Source organism: Musa acuminata, chromosome BXJ2-8 (genome assembly GCF_036884655.1).
Source record: "Musa acuminata AAA Group cultivar baxijiao chromosome BXJ2-8, Cavendish_Baxijiao_AAA, whole genome shotgun sequence".
NCBI lineage: Eukaryota > Viridiplantae > Streptophyta > Magnoliopsida > Zingiberales > Musaceae > Musa > Musa acuminata.
In genome coordinates, this window is record NC_088345.1 from 9,331,354 (window position 1) to 9,346,955 (window position 15,602).

Sequence of the window (15,602 nt, forward strand, 5' to 3'; positions counted from 1 at the left end):
TATTTAAAAATATTATAAATGATTCAGATGGATTTCTAACCTCAACCAAATTAACTATAAGTTTAAAAACATGACATCGTGCAATAATAGCAAAAGAGATATAATATGATGTCACTTATAATATTTTTTTTAATAATTTTGTAGTATTTTTAGCATCTCAATAAATACATTAGAAGTGAATCAAATGAAAATACTAAAACAATTTAAAACTAGTAAACTATTCTAACAGAACAAAATATATATATCATTCGAGTTGGTGAGAGGGATATTTTGGGTATTATACGAATTGAGGCACAAAATACGGAACAATTTTTTGGTGGAAAAACAAAATGAAAAAAGAGGATTTTTATTTATTTTTAATTTTTTTTATTATGAGGGAAATCACCCTTTAAAGAAAGCATTCGATATATAATCTAACACATGAAATCGAAATCCAATGCTGGTCCTTTTTTATGTGTGCATCCATTCTGATCGCGAGAGGCGTTCGGTGGCTGGTCATTTCCACGCACGGCACAAATCTTCTCCCAAAGCCATTTACTATTCCACTCGGGGTGGAGTAGCTGAGACTGATAGCTCATCTGCACCCTCTCCGATCAAAAGCAATCAGGCCACCTCTCCGTCGTCACATTACAGCTCGGCCGACAGACTCTTTTACATGAGGTGAACTGCAGGTGTTTTTTGGATGCTCTTCCTGTGCTTCTCTTCTCGATCACTCATGAAAAAGACGGCTTCGTCGATCAAAGTAAGCCCATCCATCGCTGCCACCCCACAAGCCTCCGACGGCCAATTTGGTTTCGGTTGGTAGAGAGCAGTTTGCTCCCATTGGTTTCCCGTCCTTCTTGTGGTCGTTGGAAAGTCGACTTCAACTGATGGGACTTGGACGGAACATGACGCCGTCCCTTTCCGCCAACCCATGGGTTCCATCGCCGACTCACTCTCATCTTTTGGCACGTTGAAAAGACAAGAGGAGCTTTCTATTTTTTTTATTATTTTAATTTATTATATCAAATAACGTACTTAAACATTCACATACAATTCGAACATAGATGTACAATAATATACTAGTCTGAATTTATCATTCTAAATTTGCATGTAAATCATATATAAATTTTACTGTTAGATTATTTGATCCTATTTAATTAGATAAGATATAATATAAATCTTATAGATTATGATGATAATTATCAAGCAATATAAAAAATTAATTATGATAGTTTTTATTAGGAGATGATCTTGATTTGAGGGACTCTACTAATTACTTGTTTTAGATCATCTGGTCTCGTCTATAAATAAAAAGAATTTTTTGGAGACTTAGTGTGAAGACGTAGATATGTGACATTATTGAGAGATTACAATTATTCTCTCATATAGTCACGTGAGCCGGTCATTGAGAGATTACATATCTTCACTCATATCCCTTTGTAGATCAACATCACTATAATTTTTGGATTCGAGGATAGTGCCCCTGTAGATTAGATAAAGATTTTTCTAGATGATTCTTAAAGTTACACTTCATAAATCTGATTATTATTATTTGATTCTAATGATTCTAGCATTAAAGTTTTTCATATAACAGTAGCATGTTATAATTTTTTATGCTTACAATTAGAATCAGAACCAAGTTTTTTAAAATCAAATATACCTTAGATCTATTGGTTTTGATTTACAATGCTTGAATGATCCATGCATATTATTGATCTGCCTTTCTATTTAATCTGTCTTATTGCCTCCTTACGGGCGATGCGACATTCATTGTATTTGATTAATGGACCACGGTTGATAGCTTACTATCGACGATATTATTGTTGAGGGCCGTAGTCTTCGATGATCACCTGTCTAGCCATGGGTAGTAGTTGCGTACGTAACGAAAGTACCTAGGGTAGCTATAGCAGCACCGTTGCTTATAGCAGATGTGGTGGCTACACATCATCACTCCGATGGCAACTACGACAACTACAACAACGTTGCTATGTGTGCCCGTTATGACGATTGCAGTAATGTCGCTATGACGACATTTGCTGGCCGTCGATAATGTCATTGGATGCTTCACCCCAACGATTATGTCGAGCGATGTGTGTACATAGTGGCACAACATTGCATAGGCGATAAGTACTATCGCCACTATAGGTGACAGTAAGAGATGCATAGGGGAAAGTTACGCATCACGTTGGGAGCAAATTTATTATATTGATCTTATATATTAATGATATTTTATTTGCTAATAGTAATATTATTTATTATATAAAACCAAGATATTTCCCACTAAGAATTTTAAGATGATTGATATGAATGAGACAATCTATATTATTAGTATTGAGATATTTAGGTATAGATCTCAAATATTATTAGAAATGTTTCAAAAAAAATTATTAATAGAGTCTTAGAGAGATTTAATATGCAGCTTTGTTCAGATAATGATACACCTATTACTAGAGGTAAAAAATTTAATCAAAGCCGGTGTCCAAAAAATGATTTAGAAAGAAATCAAATAAAAGATATTCCTTATGCTTACGTAGTTGAAAGTCTATTATATGCTTAAATCTGTATAAGACCAAATATCAGTTTTGCAGTTACAATATTAGGTAGATACCCAAGAATGAAACATTGAAAAACTACAAATAATATAATTGTATATCTATAGGGGAAGAAATATTACATGCTCATATATAGAAGATCAGATCAACTTGAGGTGATAGAATACTCAAATGTTGATTTTACAAATTACCTCGAGAAGTTCATTTTAGGATTTATATTCATGTTAATTGGGGTAATTTCTTAAAAAAATATAAAGCAATCACTTGTTGTTTCATCAACAATTGAAGCGAAATTTGAGATATGCTTTGAGGCCACAAATCAAGCTTTATGACTATGGAATTTCATCTTCGGACTTGATGTGGTCGACTCAAATGTCAAGCCTAAAAATATTTTGTAATATCATTATATTAGTTTTCTTCTCTAAGAATGATAAGTATTCTAATGGTTTTAAGTACATTAAGATAAAGTATTTGGTGGTTAGAGAAAGAATCCAAAAACAACAAGTGTTAATTGAGAACCTAAGCACCATCTTAATAATTGCTGATTTATTTATTAAAATTTTATAGTCTAAAATATTAAAAAAATATGTTCTTAGGTGGATACTGTTATTAATATTTTTCTTACTTAATTAAAGTTATTTATTTTTCTATTTTGTTTACATTTATGTTTATGAATATTATAGTTAGATGTAATAATAAGATTGTCTTGATAAAATAAATTATAGATATCATTATATACTACATTAGGAAAAGCTAATAGTATTGTGTTATAAAGAATGGAGTATGATATTACTAATATACAACTATGACTCACATTAGTAGTTGAATTTAATATGGTATTATTATGCTTATTGGATTTATTAACTTATTTTAAAATTAATGACAATATATAAAATATTTTAAAAAAAATCCAATTAGGTAAAATTATTTTTAAATAAATTTTATTATATTTATTTTAATCTTAAATTTATTTTATATCTAATCAATTAATGGGTGAAGTAGGAAAATATTGGATTATGTGGTACTATCTAATTAGATAAGATATATTGTAGATCTGATTATATTCTGATGATAGCTATCAGCCAATAAAAAGTAAGTCCAATAATAACTAGATTCTTTAGGAGATAAGATGAATTCTCTTAATTATTTATCCTAGACCTTCTACTCTTGGTTAACTTAATATGAAGATGTGGATAGAGATTATAGATATTTTTTATTTATTCTTATTACTAATCCATCGATCATAATGATACTATAAAGGATTGAAAGAGAAAAGAAGACAAGTCTAGTTCTTCTTTGAGATCGATATGATTTTTGGATCCAAGGGTGGTCTCGTTGCATATCATATAAAGATTTTTCTAAATGACATCAAGAGATATTCATCATAAATATAATCAATTGTTATTTGATCTTAATAATTTTGATATTAAAGTTTTTTACATAATAATAATATAATATATATTTTTAATGTTTACACTCGCTTGATTGCATCACATATTAAAGACTGTCTCAACAAACTAAGAACCAATCATTCCACCGCTTCGGAGACATGTGCGGTATGTTATCTGCCAATATCTAATCGATCCACGACCGTCGCATGGTGAGCACCAAGTCAACTTTTGCTTGGCCTCTTAATGAAAGATCATCATGGTGTGGCCACCACGCGATGCAGTCCGCGCCTGATTTGGTGGATCTTCTCCCACGGTGTTGCTCAAGAGCGAAGGAAGGAGGAGCAAAGAAAAAGTTGACGAAAGGCCACAATTAGTGCGTTCGTAGTGACATTTTCCAAACACGAAACCATCCTACTTGATGACTGATCTCGAGAAGCTTGTGGCTTGGGAGAACGAATCGAGATCCGGAGACGTCAACACCAAATGCTTTCGTGACGATGATTCATCAATAGAACGATTACAGTCAACAACATAACAGTACGGTGGACGGAGTGATCTTTTTGTCTGTAATCCTGATCGAGCCGAGGAGTAGTGTCCCACACACCTCGAAAGAGAAACAAATATGAAGCCATCGAGATTTAAAACGCGTTTCCAGAAATCATTCCTCGAGTCGATATTACACCATCACCACCTTTCGTCTTCCTCACACAGTGGGAGGAAATGGCTATAAAGTTGAAGAAGAGTCTGACGTCTTCTAAAGTAGGGAACAAGACGACTGAACATGTCACATGGGCATGAAGGGGAACGATGAGCTTTCCTACCAACATGCTTCTTCACGAGACTTACCTGTCCTACGTTTTCTCTCTCTAACGCGCTCATCCGTCGTTGTCTTGGAAATTTGACCCGTTCAACTTTGGGACACAGCACACTAATCACGAATTCTCCGTTGCTTCACTCAAACCGATCATTTAAAGCATTCGGGTAGGAGGAGAGTTAACTTAGTCTATAAGAACTTAATGTGTGTCATGATAAATGATATCAGTATTGCTCATCTCGTTGATGGGACTCCAACCACATCATTCATGTCTCGATGTGACTTCTCGATTGGGATATAATCATTGAATCTACGCACAATTGCCTAAAAGATTCCAAAAGAAAATTCCCAGCTTTCACGTAGTTCCGAGAAAGAAAGAGAGAGAGACACACACACAGCATATCAAAATTCTCTTCAAACTCATACTACCAATAAGAGTGAGTGACAAACGACTAATCTGCAAACGATAAGAATTAACTCTAAATCCTACGAAATGTGCCTTATCAGGATCTAATGATAACGTATGTATAAAGAGAAAGAAAGATTCTTACTCCTTGTTGAGAACGCTATAGGGAGATCTTAAAAGACTAACTTTGTTTCTTAGATGGGACACAGGTGGACCGGATTGATATTAGTGAAGTTAGATAGGCATGCATGTTCTCTCTCCTGCTATGGTGGCGCAACCAACGCAACTATGTTTTGAAGTTTAGGTAAATTAAAGGTGCCGTCTAAGAATTGAATTGGTCCCAACTTATGCCTCTTCCTTCTTTGGATTGTTTGGTAGAAATCTATATGGCCTACAAAAGAATGCTTCCTACGTTCTAATGCAATGTCTTGTTATTGTAGTGCTAATAAAATACTATTCAACTTTATTGTCTCTATTTTCTTTATTAATTCATATTTTGTACCGGTAATAGTGATAATGATGATAAATGAAGGTGTTTGTTACGAAAAAGTCGAGAAAACCTAATCCGCTTCCTTAAGGATGTCATGAAATTAATATCGGGAGTGCGCTCGATGAGATCACTCCTCCGATGCTAAAATAAGTTTGAGGTCTTGTGTAAGAATAATAAAAACATATTCTTGAATCAAGAAATATTCCCCTCTCCAATGAATCTTGGCATGATCGATTTAGTTAACTAGGCTCCAATTTTGATTAGCTTGAAATACTACTGATGATACCTTGGATAGTGATGTTACAATGATATGGTGTCATGATAATATAATTACTGATTTGAATTGAAGCAATTAATGATGAAATTTGTTGTATTGATAGTAATAAAATGACGAGCGATAATGATAATGATGATGATGATAATATGATAGCCAGATGATACTACTAATCATAATGATGATGTGTTGGTGCTACAATACTAATGATGACTGTGGTATAATGAAACCAATGATGATTTACATTTATATTGATCATAATATTACAAAATTTAAGAGTCTGTCATGTGAATAAAATATAACTTTAATGATATTTATTTGACAAAGTAACACATTTTCAAATAGCAAAGGATTTTCATATATAATAAATAAAATTCCGGCAGCCTTTTCGCTTTGGGGATTTCTTATTCCTAATTGTTAATTAGTCCCGAGGGTTGCTTAATCTGCTTTGTGAAGAGATTAATCGTTCCTACTCATCATCCCATCGACAAAAAAAAAGAAACGAGTAATCATTCTTATCTTGACCTAAACATAGTAACCACCGGAGTTTGAGCCTTATCTTCTTTACTCACTTGGAGTGGTCTCACAAAAGCGAATTGCTTCCCAACAAAACAAACGAAAAAGTGAGATGTATTGGGGGAACTTTTATGGATCAAAGTAGGTGTGTGGAACACACTATGCATTGTTTTCTTGTGCCGAATGAACATCTTGCTGTCTTTTATCTAGGAATCTACTAAATAAGACACTCAATCATCTATCAGTGCATATTTTATCAATCACGACCTCAAACGTGGACTCTCCTTAAAAAGCCATTAAAATAGGGGACTCGTAAAAAGCAATGCTAAAATAATTTAAGATAACTCTAAAACTTGTTTTGGATGAATTATTTTCTAAAGTTTTATCCTCATTTATAGAATTAATTTTATTTATATTTTGCACATGTTATCAACTTTTGTAAAGCTGATTTAGTATGTGATAGGAAATCTATCGTTAGTTGACATGCAATTCCCACACAAGATCTAAATTATCCTGGTCGGCCTTAAACATAGAAATACAAACTTCGTTATCTATAACAAAGATGACAATTATAAACTTTCTTTTGTCTCGTCCTCCTAAATCCTTTTTTTCCTTTTTTATGATAAAAGAAAGTCATTATAAACTTACTTCTGCTCCTTCAAAAATATAAAAACATATCTATTGAGAAACTTAACATCATGGCAAAAGAATCGGTACGACTAGGTTTAGCCTCGAAGATGCAAGGTTACCTACACGAGGATCTAGTGATGTGGTGGGGGAACTAAGTCAGGTTGGGGAGCACCTCATCGGTCAGCTCGAGACGAGCCTTCGATTACTGTTCCTTCCTACTAAGAAAAAAAGTTAACGTTGGGAGGGGGATTCCCGACTTGATCCCTTTGAAGTTTAAGTCAGCTCAAGGTGGTATATAGGTATTTGAAGTGTGCTCCTTTATTATGGGGAGAGGATTAGCTTTTATACTTATTTGTTGGAGGGTTGACTGTATGAGGCTCGTTAATGATCTACGATACCTTGGGAGGCCGACCCATGCTTTTCGCGTGACACTGGTGGACCTACATAGCTCCGCACCATGCGGCATCGTCTTGCATCATCGTGGATGGCTTGAGGTAGGGTAGCGTTGCCTCACATAGATCCAAGGTACATGGGTACAACTTCTATTGCCCTCAATTCTGAGGTACTTTGTTAGCGCGCATACGCTACATTAGCATAAGAAGGCTACTGCCCATTGCCATGCAAGTTGTGCCAAAATATATCCTATCAACATTCTAAATAGAAAAATAAGGAAGGAACTCACTCCTTAATTACTTGAATCTGCATTTTAGGACCTTATATTATTAACTTGAGTGTCAGAGAAATCAGATCAAGAAACCCCTTCTAACCTAGGTCTTCATGCATGCAGGTAACATATCGGGAGCATAATATTTTTACCTTAGGAGCACAATAATTTCATTTTGGAAGAACGATGTTTTTACCTTAGAAATATCTCAGATATTCCTGCGCGAATCTGGATGACATAAACAATATTTTTCCATAACAATATGTAATAGTTTTGATCTTGTTTTTTTACTTGTAAATAATAAAGTTTGATTATTTTCAGATTGATGTGGAGCCCATTGGCGCTGGATTGAATTATATTGGTCACATTAAAAATAAAAAAACCCAAATGGACTGAAAAGATCCAAAAGACTTTAAAAACCGGTCATCGTGAATGTGCATTTCTCTTGATTGGCCAAGTCACCATCAGTTTCCGATAATATAATAGAAAGGTTGCATGAATCCTGTGTACTAATTAGGCAAGTGTTGCCACTCAAATCTAAATCCTCGATCTGTTTCCGATAATATAATACAAAGGCTTAACCATTCAATCACTGATTAGCACAGTCTATTCTGACGAGGTTGTCGTTTTTGGATTTTTTTCTAAACTAAATTGATAAAAGAAAATTCAATTATGTGACCATAAAATCGAAAAACATAGGCTGTGAGTAGGACACCTAATGTACTTATGAACTTATCTCACGTGCAAGAATATTACGTAATTATCAATTAACCATTGGATAAAACAAAGAGTAAACAGTGATACCAAAAAATTACTATTAAAAAAGAAGCCAATACATTTATGAATATTATTAACAAAATTTGATCTAAATTTTTTGCATATATATCATTAATTTATATAATTAATATTATACTATATATTATTTAATTTTTGTTTCATCAAATGGCTTATATAATATTCATAGATATACTCGAATATAAGATGTATCACTTATATAATATTGGACTGAATCCATACAAATGTAACAATCGACTGAACCTAATATAATCCAGAAACTTATTAGTTCAGATTTGGATCTTAAAAGGATCCAATCTGATACCATCACGACAGGGACATCATTTACAGGCTAGTAAGAATGCTTCTTATCATGTGATAGGACGTCTGCGGTGCCACTTTCCGTATCTGCGGTCACTGAAGCCCATGTGTATAAGATAGAATGTGGTTTAGCGTATGGCTCGCATCACCCCCAAACAAGATGAGCAAGTTTCGTGCAGTGGATTTAGGTAACCCGTCTCCATCTTGGAGGACGACAGCTCATTTATCTCGAGGAAATCGTGTCTTCCCAGTGTACCCATCTGCCTCTGTGGTCGAGTTCATTTCCTCTCTCTTCCATCTCGATGATCGCTGGCGGAGTACCTGTTGTACTTACACTATTAGGTTCGTCCCCTTGGCTTGCTATGGCGTAGGTTCCACTTCAGGTTCCTGTGCCTGTGTAACACATGCCTTGGTGGTGGACAATCACGCTATCTCATCTACTCTCTCACGGCCGAAGGACCACTGGTCATTGGGCCATCACTCTGCGATCCTACTGCCAGCAAACGGTGGTGGGGGTGGCATAAAAAAGAAGAAGAAAATTCATGCCCGCGTCAATGATATGATCAGTCGAATTTGTCAGGCAGTGATGTGTCCTTTTTCTGTGTGCTTGTGATCATTCAGTAATTCCTCTCTCCTTTCTCTCTCTTAAAAGAAAACAATGGCTTTTTATCTATGCAGAACGTACAATGATTCATTCACCTTTCACTTTGCAGTATAGTTTCGGGACCGTATCATACGTCGGGTACGACGTCGGGGGGGCATCGTTTCCAGCCTTGCAAGTTGCAAGGCATAGACGTTGCTACTGCAACGGGGTTAATAGGAAAAGCAGCTGCTGGGATAAATCATGACCTCTCTTATTGCTATTTATGAGATGACAATGGGAGGCATTGTTGCTGCATAGCACGGGGCGGAGCGAATTGGGGAGACATGGCGTGGGGAAGAGGAGCGATGCTGGTGGCCCTCGTCGTGGCCTTGTGCCTGAGCGCACTCGGGGCGGACGCCCAGCTCAAGGTTGGATACTACTCCTATGGCTGCCCAGCAGCTGAGCTCATTGTTAAGGAGGAGGTCGAGAAGGCTCTGATAGATGACCCTGGCGTCGGTGCTGACCTTCTCCGGATGCACTTCCACGACTGCTTCGTGAGGGTGAGTTCCTTCTCGACACCTTGATGTATTATTGCTTGCATACACGGATTCGTTTGTGTTGGGATTGGATGAATGGCCGTGCACACCACACCAGGGTTGCGATGGCTCGGTTCTTATCGATTCGACGGAGCACAACACCGCCGAGAAGGATGCAAAAATCAATCTAACCCTCGAAGGATTTGAGATTATCGACGCTATCAAGGAAAAGTTGGAGGCCGCCTGCAAAGGAGTCGTCTCGTGCGCAGACCTTCTGGCATTCGCCGCCAGAGACAGCGTCGTACATGTGAGCTTCATTGATGCTCTGTATTCCCCTGCTGCCGATTCATGCGATTGATATCGGCATTAGCTTCTCGATGTAGTCATTTAACTTGGGATTGAACTGGTGGTACTGGACAGTACGGAGGAATTCACTACAGAGTCCCTGCAGGCAGAAAAGATGGAACGGTATCCAAGGAAGGCGACACGAGCATTCTCCCTTCGCCGGCCCTTGACCTCACTGAGCTCACAAAGTTGTTCATCTCCAAGGGGTTGAGCCAAAATGACATGATCACTCTTTCAGGTAATAATTAAGAAGCTCCCGCGACTCACTACATAATCAAATGCGCACGCAGAGAGATCTGAGATAGCTTCCACGCGCGTGCAGGAGCGCACACGGTCGGCATCGCGCACTGTGACGCCTTCACCGACAGGCTGTACGACACAGACGAGACGCTGGATCAGAAGTACGCAAAGGCGCTGCGGAAGCAGTGCCCTCCGGGCAGCAACAACACGGTGTCGATGGACCCGAAAAGCCCTCAAAGGTTCGACAACCATTACTACAGGAGCCTCCTGAAGAACCGAGGGCTGTTCATCTCGGACCAGACCCTCCTTTCCACGCAGGGCACGACGACGCAGGTGAAGCGGCTCGCGAGCAACTACAAGCGCTTCCAGCGGAAGTTCGCGGCTGCCATAGTGAAGATGGGCGAGATCGGAATCCTCACCGGGAGCGAGGGCGAGGTTCGCGCCAATTGCAGGAAGATCAACTGATGATGACTGCCATTGACAAACGAGACAGATCCCTTTCGGTGGAGTACTTCATCATCTTATATATGTATATTTTATTTGTTGGAGATTGCCTGTATTGTTTCATGTGATTCTTCTTCTTCTTCTTCTTCTCCTCCCATCTTGAAATATGTCTATCTTTGATGAATAATGAGGGTGTCAAAGACATGTTTTGGGAATCATCTCATCTGTGCGTGTCGGTGAAATGAGCTGAGATTTCTTTCTCCTTTTTCTTTATGGTGTTGAACTTTTATTATATTTTAGTGCAAAGCAAAAGCCACACCACTGGCTATGGTCTTATATCTTCAATCATTGATGTAGAATTGGATCTCCTGCTACGGTCGATGATAATGCAATGCAATCATTGATGTAGAAGCCGCCGATGGAGAAGTTGAAACTACCGTGCAATTCGACAATTGCAATACGTGGTATCAGCCACAGACGAGCAAATGCAAGTTGGAAGTTGTCGGTCCTCATCGTGTGATGTGAAGCGGTCTCGTGTCCAACCCAAATCGGTCGCTTATTGCAACGCTAATTTGACTTTTTTTTATTACTGTTGTTACGGGAATCGATTAAATGTTACCATCCCCATCATTTTCTTGGAAGACAACAATTTTCAGCACAACTGTTATTTCTGTGACGTCCGATGCATTTGGTCACATGACCAATAATGCAGGGAGCCCCATCTGGAGCTGTTACTGCTTGATTATTATATTGGGTATGTGGATCCTAAACGAAGTCCATACCCGTTATTCGTTCGTAGTTGCTCCGTTAACAGTAACGGATATTGCGAATTGGATCCCACGAGTTGTGGGTACAAACCGCTATGATGGGTTCCAGCGATGACGTTGAATCAAACCCGTTGCAAGATGAAATTAGCAACCACTTCATGAGTCGATCGATGCAGTCTCCCACGGGTGGAGCCCTGTGTTTCTTTCAACCCACATGGTGAGGAGATTAAAATAATCCCAATAACAGATGGATAAGACTTGAGAGCAGGCATCGTGTCCTAATCCAAGATTCACAAGCACAGCGACCAACCAACAACCACATTAAATTGAAACATGAAAGAGGGACGAAGGTTTCATATATTATCAGACCTTTTTCTCAGAACAAATTATACCACCGACAATAGGATTGTCTTGACAATCCTGTCGCTGTAAAGCAGCATTGGCTCATCAATCGATCTCTATAGTGTGTAGATTTCTTAACAGGAAGGCCTCTACTAATCTCTAATAGACTACACCCAAGAACAGCTGCTCTAAAGTAAATGTAATGTCACAGTGGAAGGTGTCCAAATTATATATAATGTGTGGGCCCAAATTAGGTCAAGAATTCCGGTCCAAGCATGCTTATTGTACAGAGTCGCCGACAAAGTGTCTTTCCTTCTTTGACTGTTGCCACGCTGTGATATGGAACTTAACAGGAACGCCATAAAGCCGATGCGATCCTTATCAGATTGGTTATTTGCAGGATTCAACTTGGTGTAACCACTGAAACCTGGATCACATCGAACAGCAAATGCATGGAGGCAGAGACCATCAGAGTATCGGGTGATGGTTGGCCGGACAGCCCAAATCCATCTGTCTCCCGCATTAATGCACAAAATTTTCTTCATCTCCAACACAAAATGCGAATAAAGAACGACTCATCTCTCACTCTTAATTCATCGGTCGCGTAATTCGATGACCACTCACATGGAAGCAAGCAGCCAAATCAATTCCTTGTTCTTTCAACTGGATCATCCACCATTTTATCTCTAAAATATGCATTTTTGGCCACATGTTCTTGGTGAACCGTCCATGTCTCTAGCCACATCCACACTCTATAATGCTAGCTAAAATATGCATTAGTTAGCCGACCCCTGTGATTTTTGGAGATTCTTAATGCATATTGTTTCGCATCCTGACAGTGCACATGAATATGTTTCAATTTGTAACATTTACCACGACAGAAGCTCTGACTTATTTCAGTAGCAGCCGAAGCTGCATGACAAACTCGCACATGATTAGCTAATGGCGGGACAGCATTCGAGCTAAGCACTCATGTCACCGGTCGCCAGACGGGGCCCCACGTTGTGTTGAGGAGCTGTAAGGCAGTGATTCGTTCACGTATCTGCTCGGTGTAGTCTTAGTTTTTGGAGAGGGGTAATGGTTTGGTGACAGCTTCCAGCTTCACATGGGGCTACCACTGATAATGGGCATTATTTGGCGCGTCTTTGCTCTATAAAGAGGGAGAAGACTCTTATTGCACCACAACACCACATAGCCGAGCCCACTAAGATTTAGAGGAATATGGCTTTGGGAAGAGGAGAGATGTCGCTAGCCATCATTGCGGTCTTGTGCCTCAGCGCAATGGGGACAGAAGCCTATCTCAAAGTTGGCTTCTACTCCTACAGCTGTCCTAAAGCGGAGGAGATCGTGAAGGAGGAGCTTGATAAGGCTCTGCAGGAAGACAAGGGCATTGGCTCTGACCTTCTCAGGATGCACTTCCATGACTGTTTCGTGAGGGTTAGTTCCTCTTTGACACCTTATCTTACTTGTTTACCTGACCTTCTCAGGACGTGCTGAAGAGTAAATGAGATTGACGTTGTGTTCGGGATGGATCGTGTCAGGGTTGCGATGGCTCACTTCTCATTGACTCGACCAAGGACAATGCCGCTGAGAAGGATGGGAAACCCAACGAAACCGTTGAAGATGAAGGGTTTGAAGTCATCGACAAGGTCAAGGAGAGGTTGGAGGCTGAATGCAAAGGAACGGTCTCATGCGCAGACATTCTTGCATTCCTCGCCCGAGACAGTGTTGCACATGTAACGTTCTTTGACTCCACACTCGCATGATTACCAGAGCATAGTGGTCATTAGCTTAACTTGGTCTTCTACACCATGAGAAAAATCAGTAGCAGTGACTTGGAAGCGATCGATTTACAGTTTATGGACTCCAGTTTACGATGTAGAACTCTTTCTAACTCGGAATCGAACCGGCGTTGTGCAGTACGGAGGAGTTCACTACCCAGTCCCTGCCGGCAGAAGAGATGGAAGGATCTCCCGATCAAATGACACGCTCGATCTCCCTCCTCCAACATTTAAACTTGGTAATCTCACGAAGTTGTTCGTCTCGAAAGGGTTGAGCCGTGACGACATGGTCGCTCTCTCAGGTATGTGAAGATTGGAATGGTAATTAGGGTATCAACTCCTCGTGCATGGCACTGAGTAACGACGACTGCGGTGTCGTTTTGGTACACAGGAGCACACACCATCGGCATCGCGCACTGTTCTGCCTTCTCCGACAGGCTCTACAACTTCAGCCAGACGGTGAAGGCCGACCCGAGCTTGGACCCGAACTATGCTGCCCAACTGAGGGGCGAGTGCCCAACTGGGAGCGATAACGAGGTGGACATGGATCCGCCAAGCCCCCTCACGTTCGACAGCAGCTACTACAAGAACCTCCTAGCGCACCGCGGACTCTTCACATCGGACCAGACCCTCATGTCCAAGCACGGTACCGCGACGTTGGTGAAGCGGTTTGCCAAAAAGCCTGCGCTCTTCAAGAAGAAGTTTGCAGCTGCCATGGTGAAGATGGGGAGCATCGGCGTCCTCACCGGTGAACAAGGCGAGATACGTACCAACTGCAGAGTAGTCAACTGATGAGCGCGGATCACCGGAACATATGCCGTTCTATTGGATCTCATTTTTCTTAATCTCTTATATCCCTGAGGTTAGATCACCAATGGGGCATTAAGAGATTTCATTTATTGTTTGGTGTGTGTTTCATCGATGAATAAGAATTAGTGTGAATGACGTGTTTGAGAAATTAAGTTCATTTATGTTCTGTCAGTCTCGCAAATCGAGCAAATTAAATGGGACTCGTACTCTATTACAGTATTGGCTGCACTAAGTCTCTGGCTTTGACTGAGGTTCCACAAACTGGAACCTTATTTACCGCAGGTCTTCATCCGTAGATTTGATAGATTCTCTATTCCAATTCTATTAATCCTACACGAGTTGACCAATTGCATCCGATTCGCCGCCCCGATTGAGGTATCACCACTTGGAGTCTTGAGTAGAACCTATTGGGATAACTCAGTGGGAATGATTTACTTTTAATTAACTCGAATTAGAACAAATATGTCGAATAAGAATTCGACACATTAAGTTTACACCAAAATCAATCCTTTTGTGTGTTTACAGTAAATACTCACTGTAGCTCCAGAACGAGGCTAAATGAAAGGAAATGGCACTTCAGTCCATAGTATCCAACCACGAGCCGCCATATGATCTCGATTACTACTTGATTCAAGAAACTGTTATTTAGTCACTTGACACGGTCAAAGTTTCTGAGGATGACAGCTCTGCACTGATTAGAATACGCTGCGATCGCCAACCTCAAACCTTTAGTTAATGGAGACTATACATTTCAGCACCAAGTAAATTAATAGCGGATAAGGATCCATTCGTACATAAGATACTTCAGCAGGTTCCAGTCTCCTTGACATGTTACCAGGTCTTGGCATATCTCATGCACCGTACATGTTGCAATTTACAATTAGCACCACAAAAAGCACCGTTATAGGTCCCTCGACATCTTGCACGTAGGAAAGGCTCA

At 39.4% G+C, this 15,602-nt stretch overlaps 2 protein-coding genes across 2 annotated transcripts; both read left to right on the top strand.

The window, feature by feature from the left end:
- The first annotated feature begins 9,629 nt into the window (after positions 1-9,629).
- LOC135619104 (peroxidase 5-like) lies at positions 9,630-11,180 on the top strand. Its single transcript, XM_065120753.1, has 4 exons — positions 9,630-9,957; positions 10,052-10,240; positions 10,354-10,516; positions 10,601-11,180. Exons 1-4 carry the CDS (start codon positions 9,742-9,744, stop codon positions 10,981-10,983), a joined length of 951 nt encoding a protein of 316 aa, XP_064976825.1. The 5' UTR covers positions 9,630-9,741; the 3' UTR covers positions 10,984-11,180.
- Positions 11,181-13,243: 2,063 nt separating this feature from the next.
- On the top strand, positions 13,244-14,810 carry LOC103993172 (peroxidase 5). The gene is made up of 4 exons (XM_009413138.3): positions 13,244-13,508; positions 13,613-13,807; positions 13,992-14,154; positions 14,244-14,810. Exons 1-4 carry the CDS (start codon positions 13,293-13,295, stop codon positions 14,642-14,644), a joined length of 975 nt encoding a protein of 324 aa, XP_009411413.2. The 5' UTR covers positions 13,244-13,292; the 3' UTR covers positions 14,645-14,810.
- The last annotated feature ends 792 nt before the right edge of the window (positions 14,811-15,602 follow it).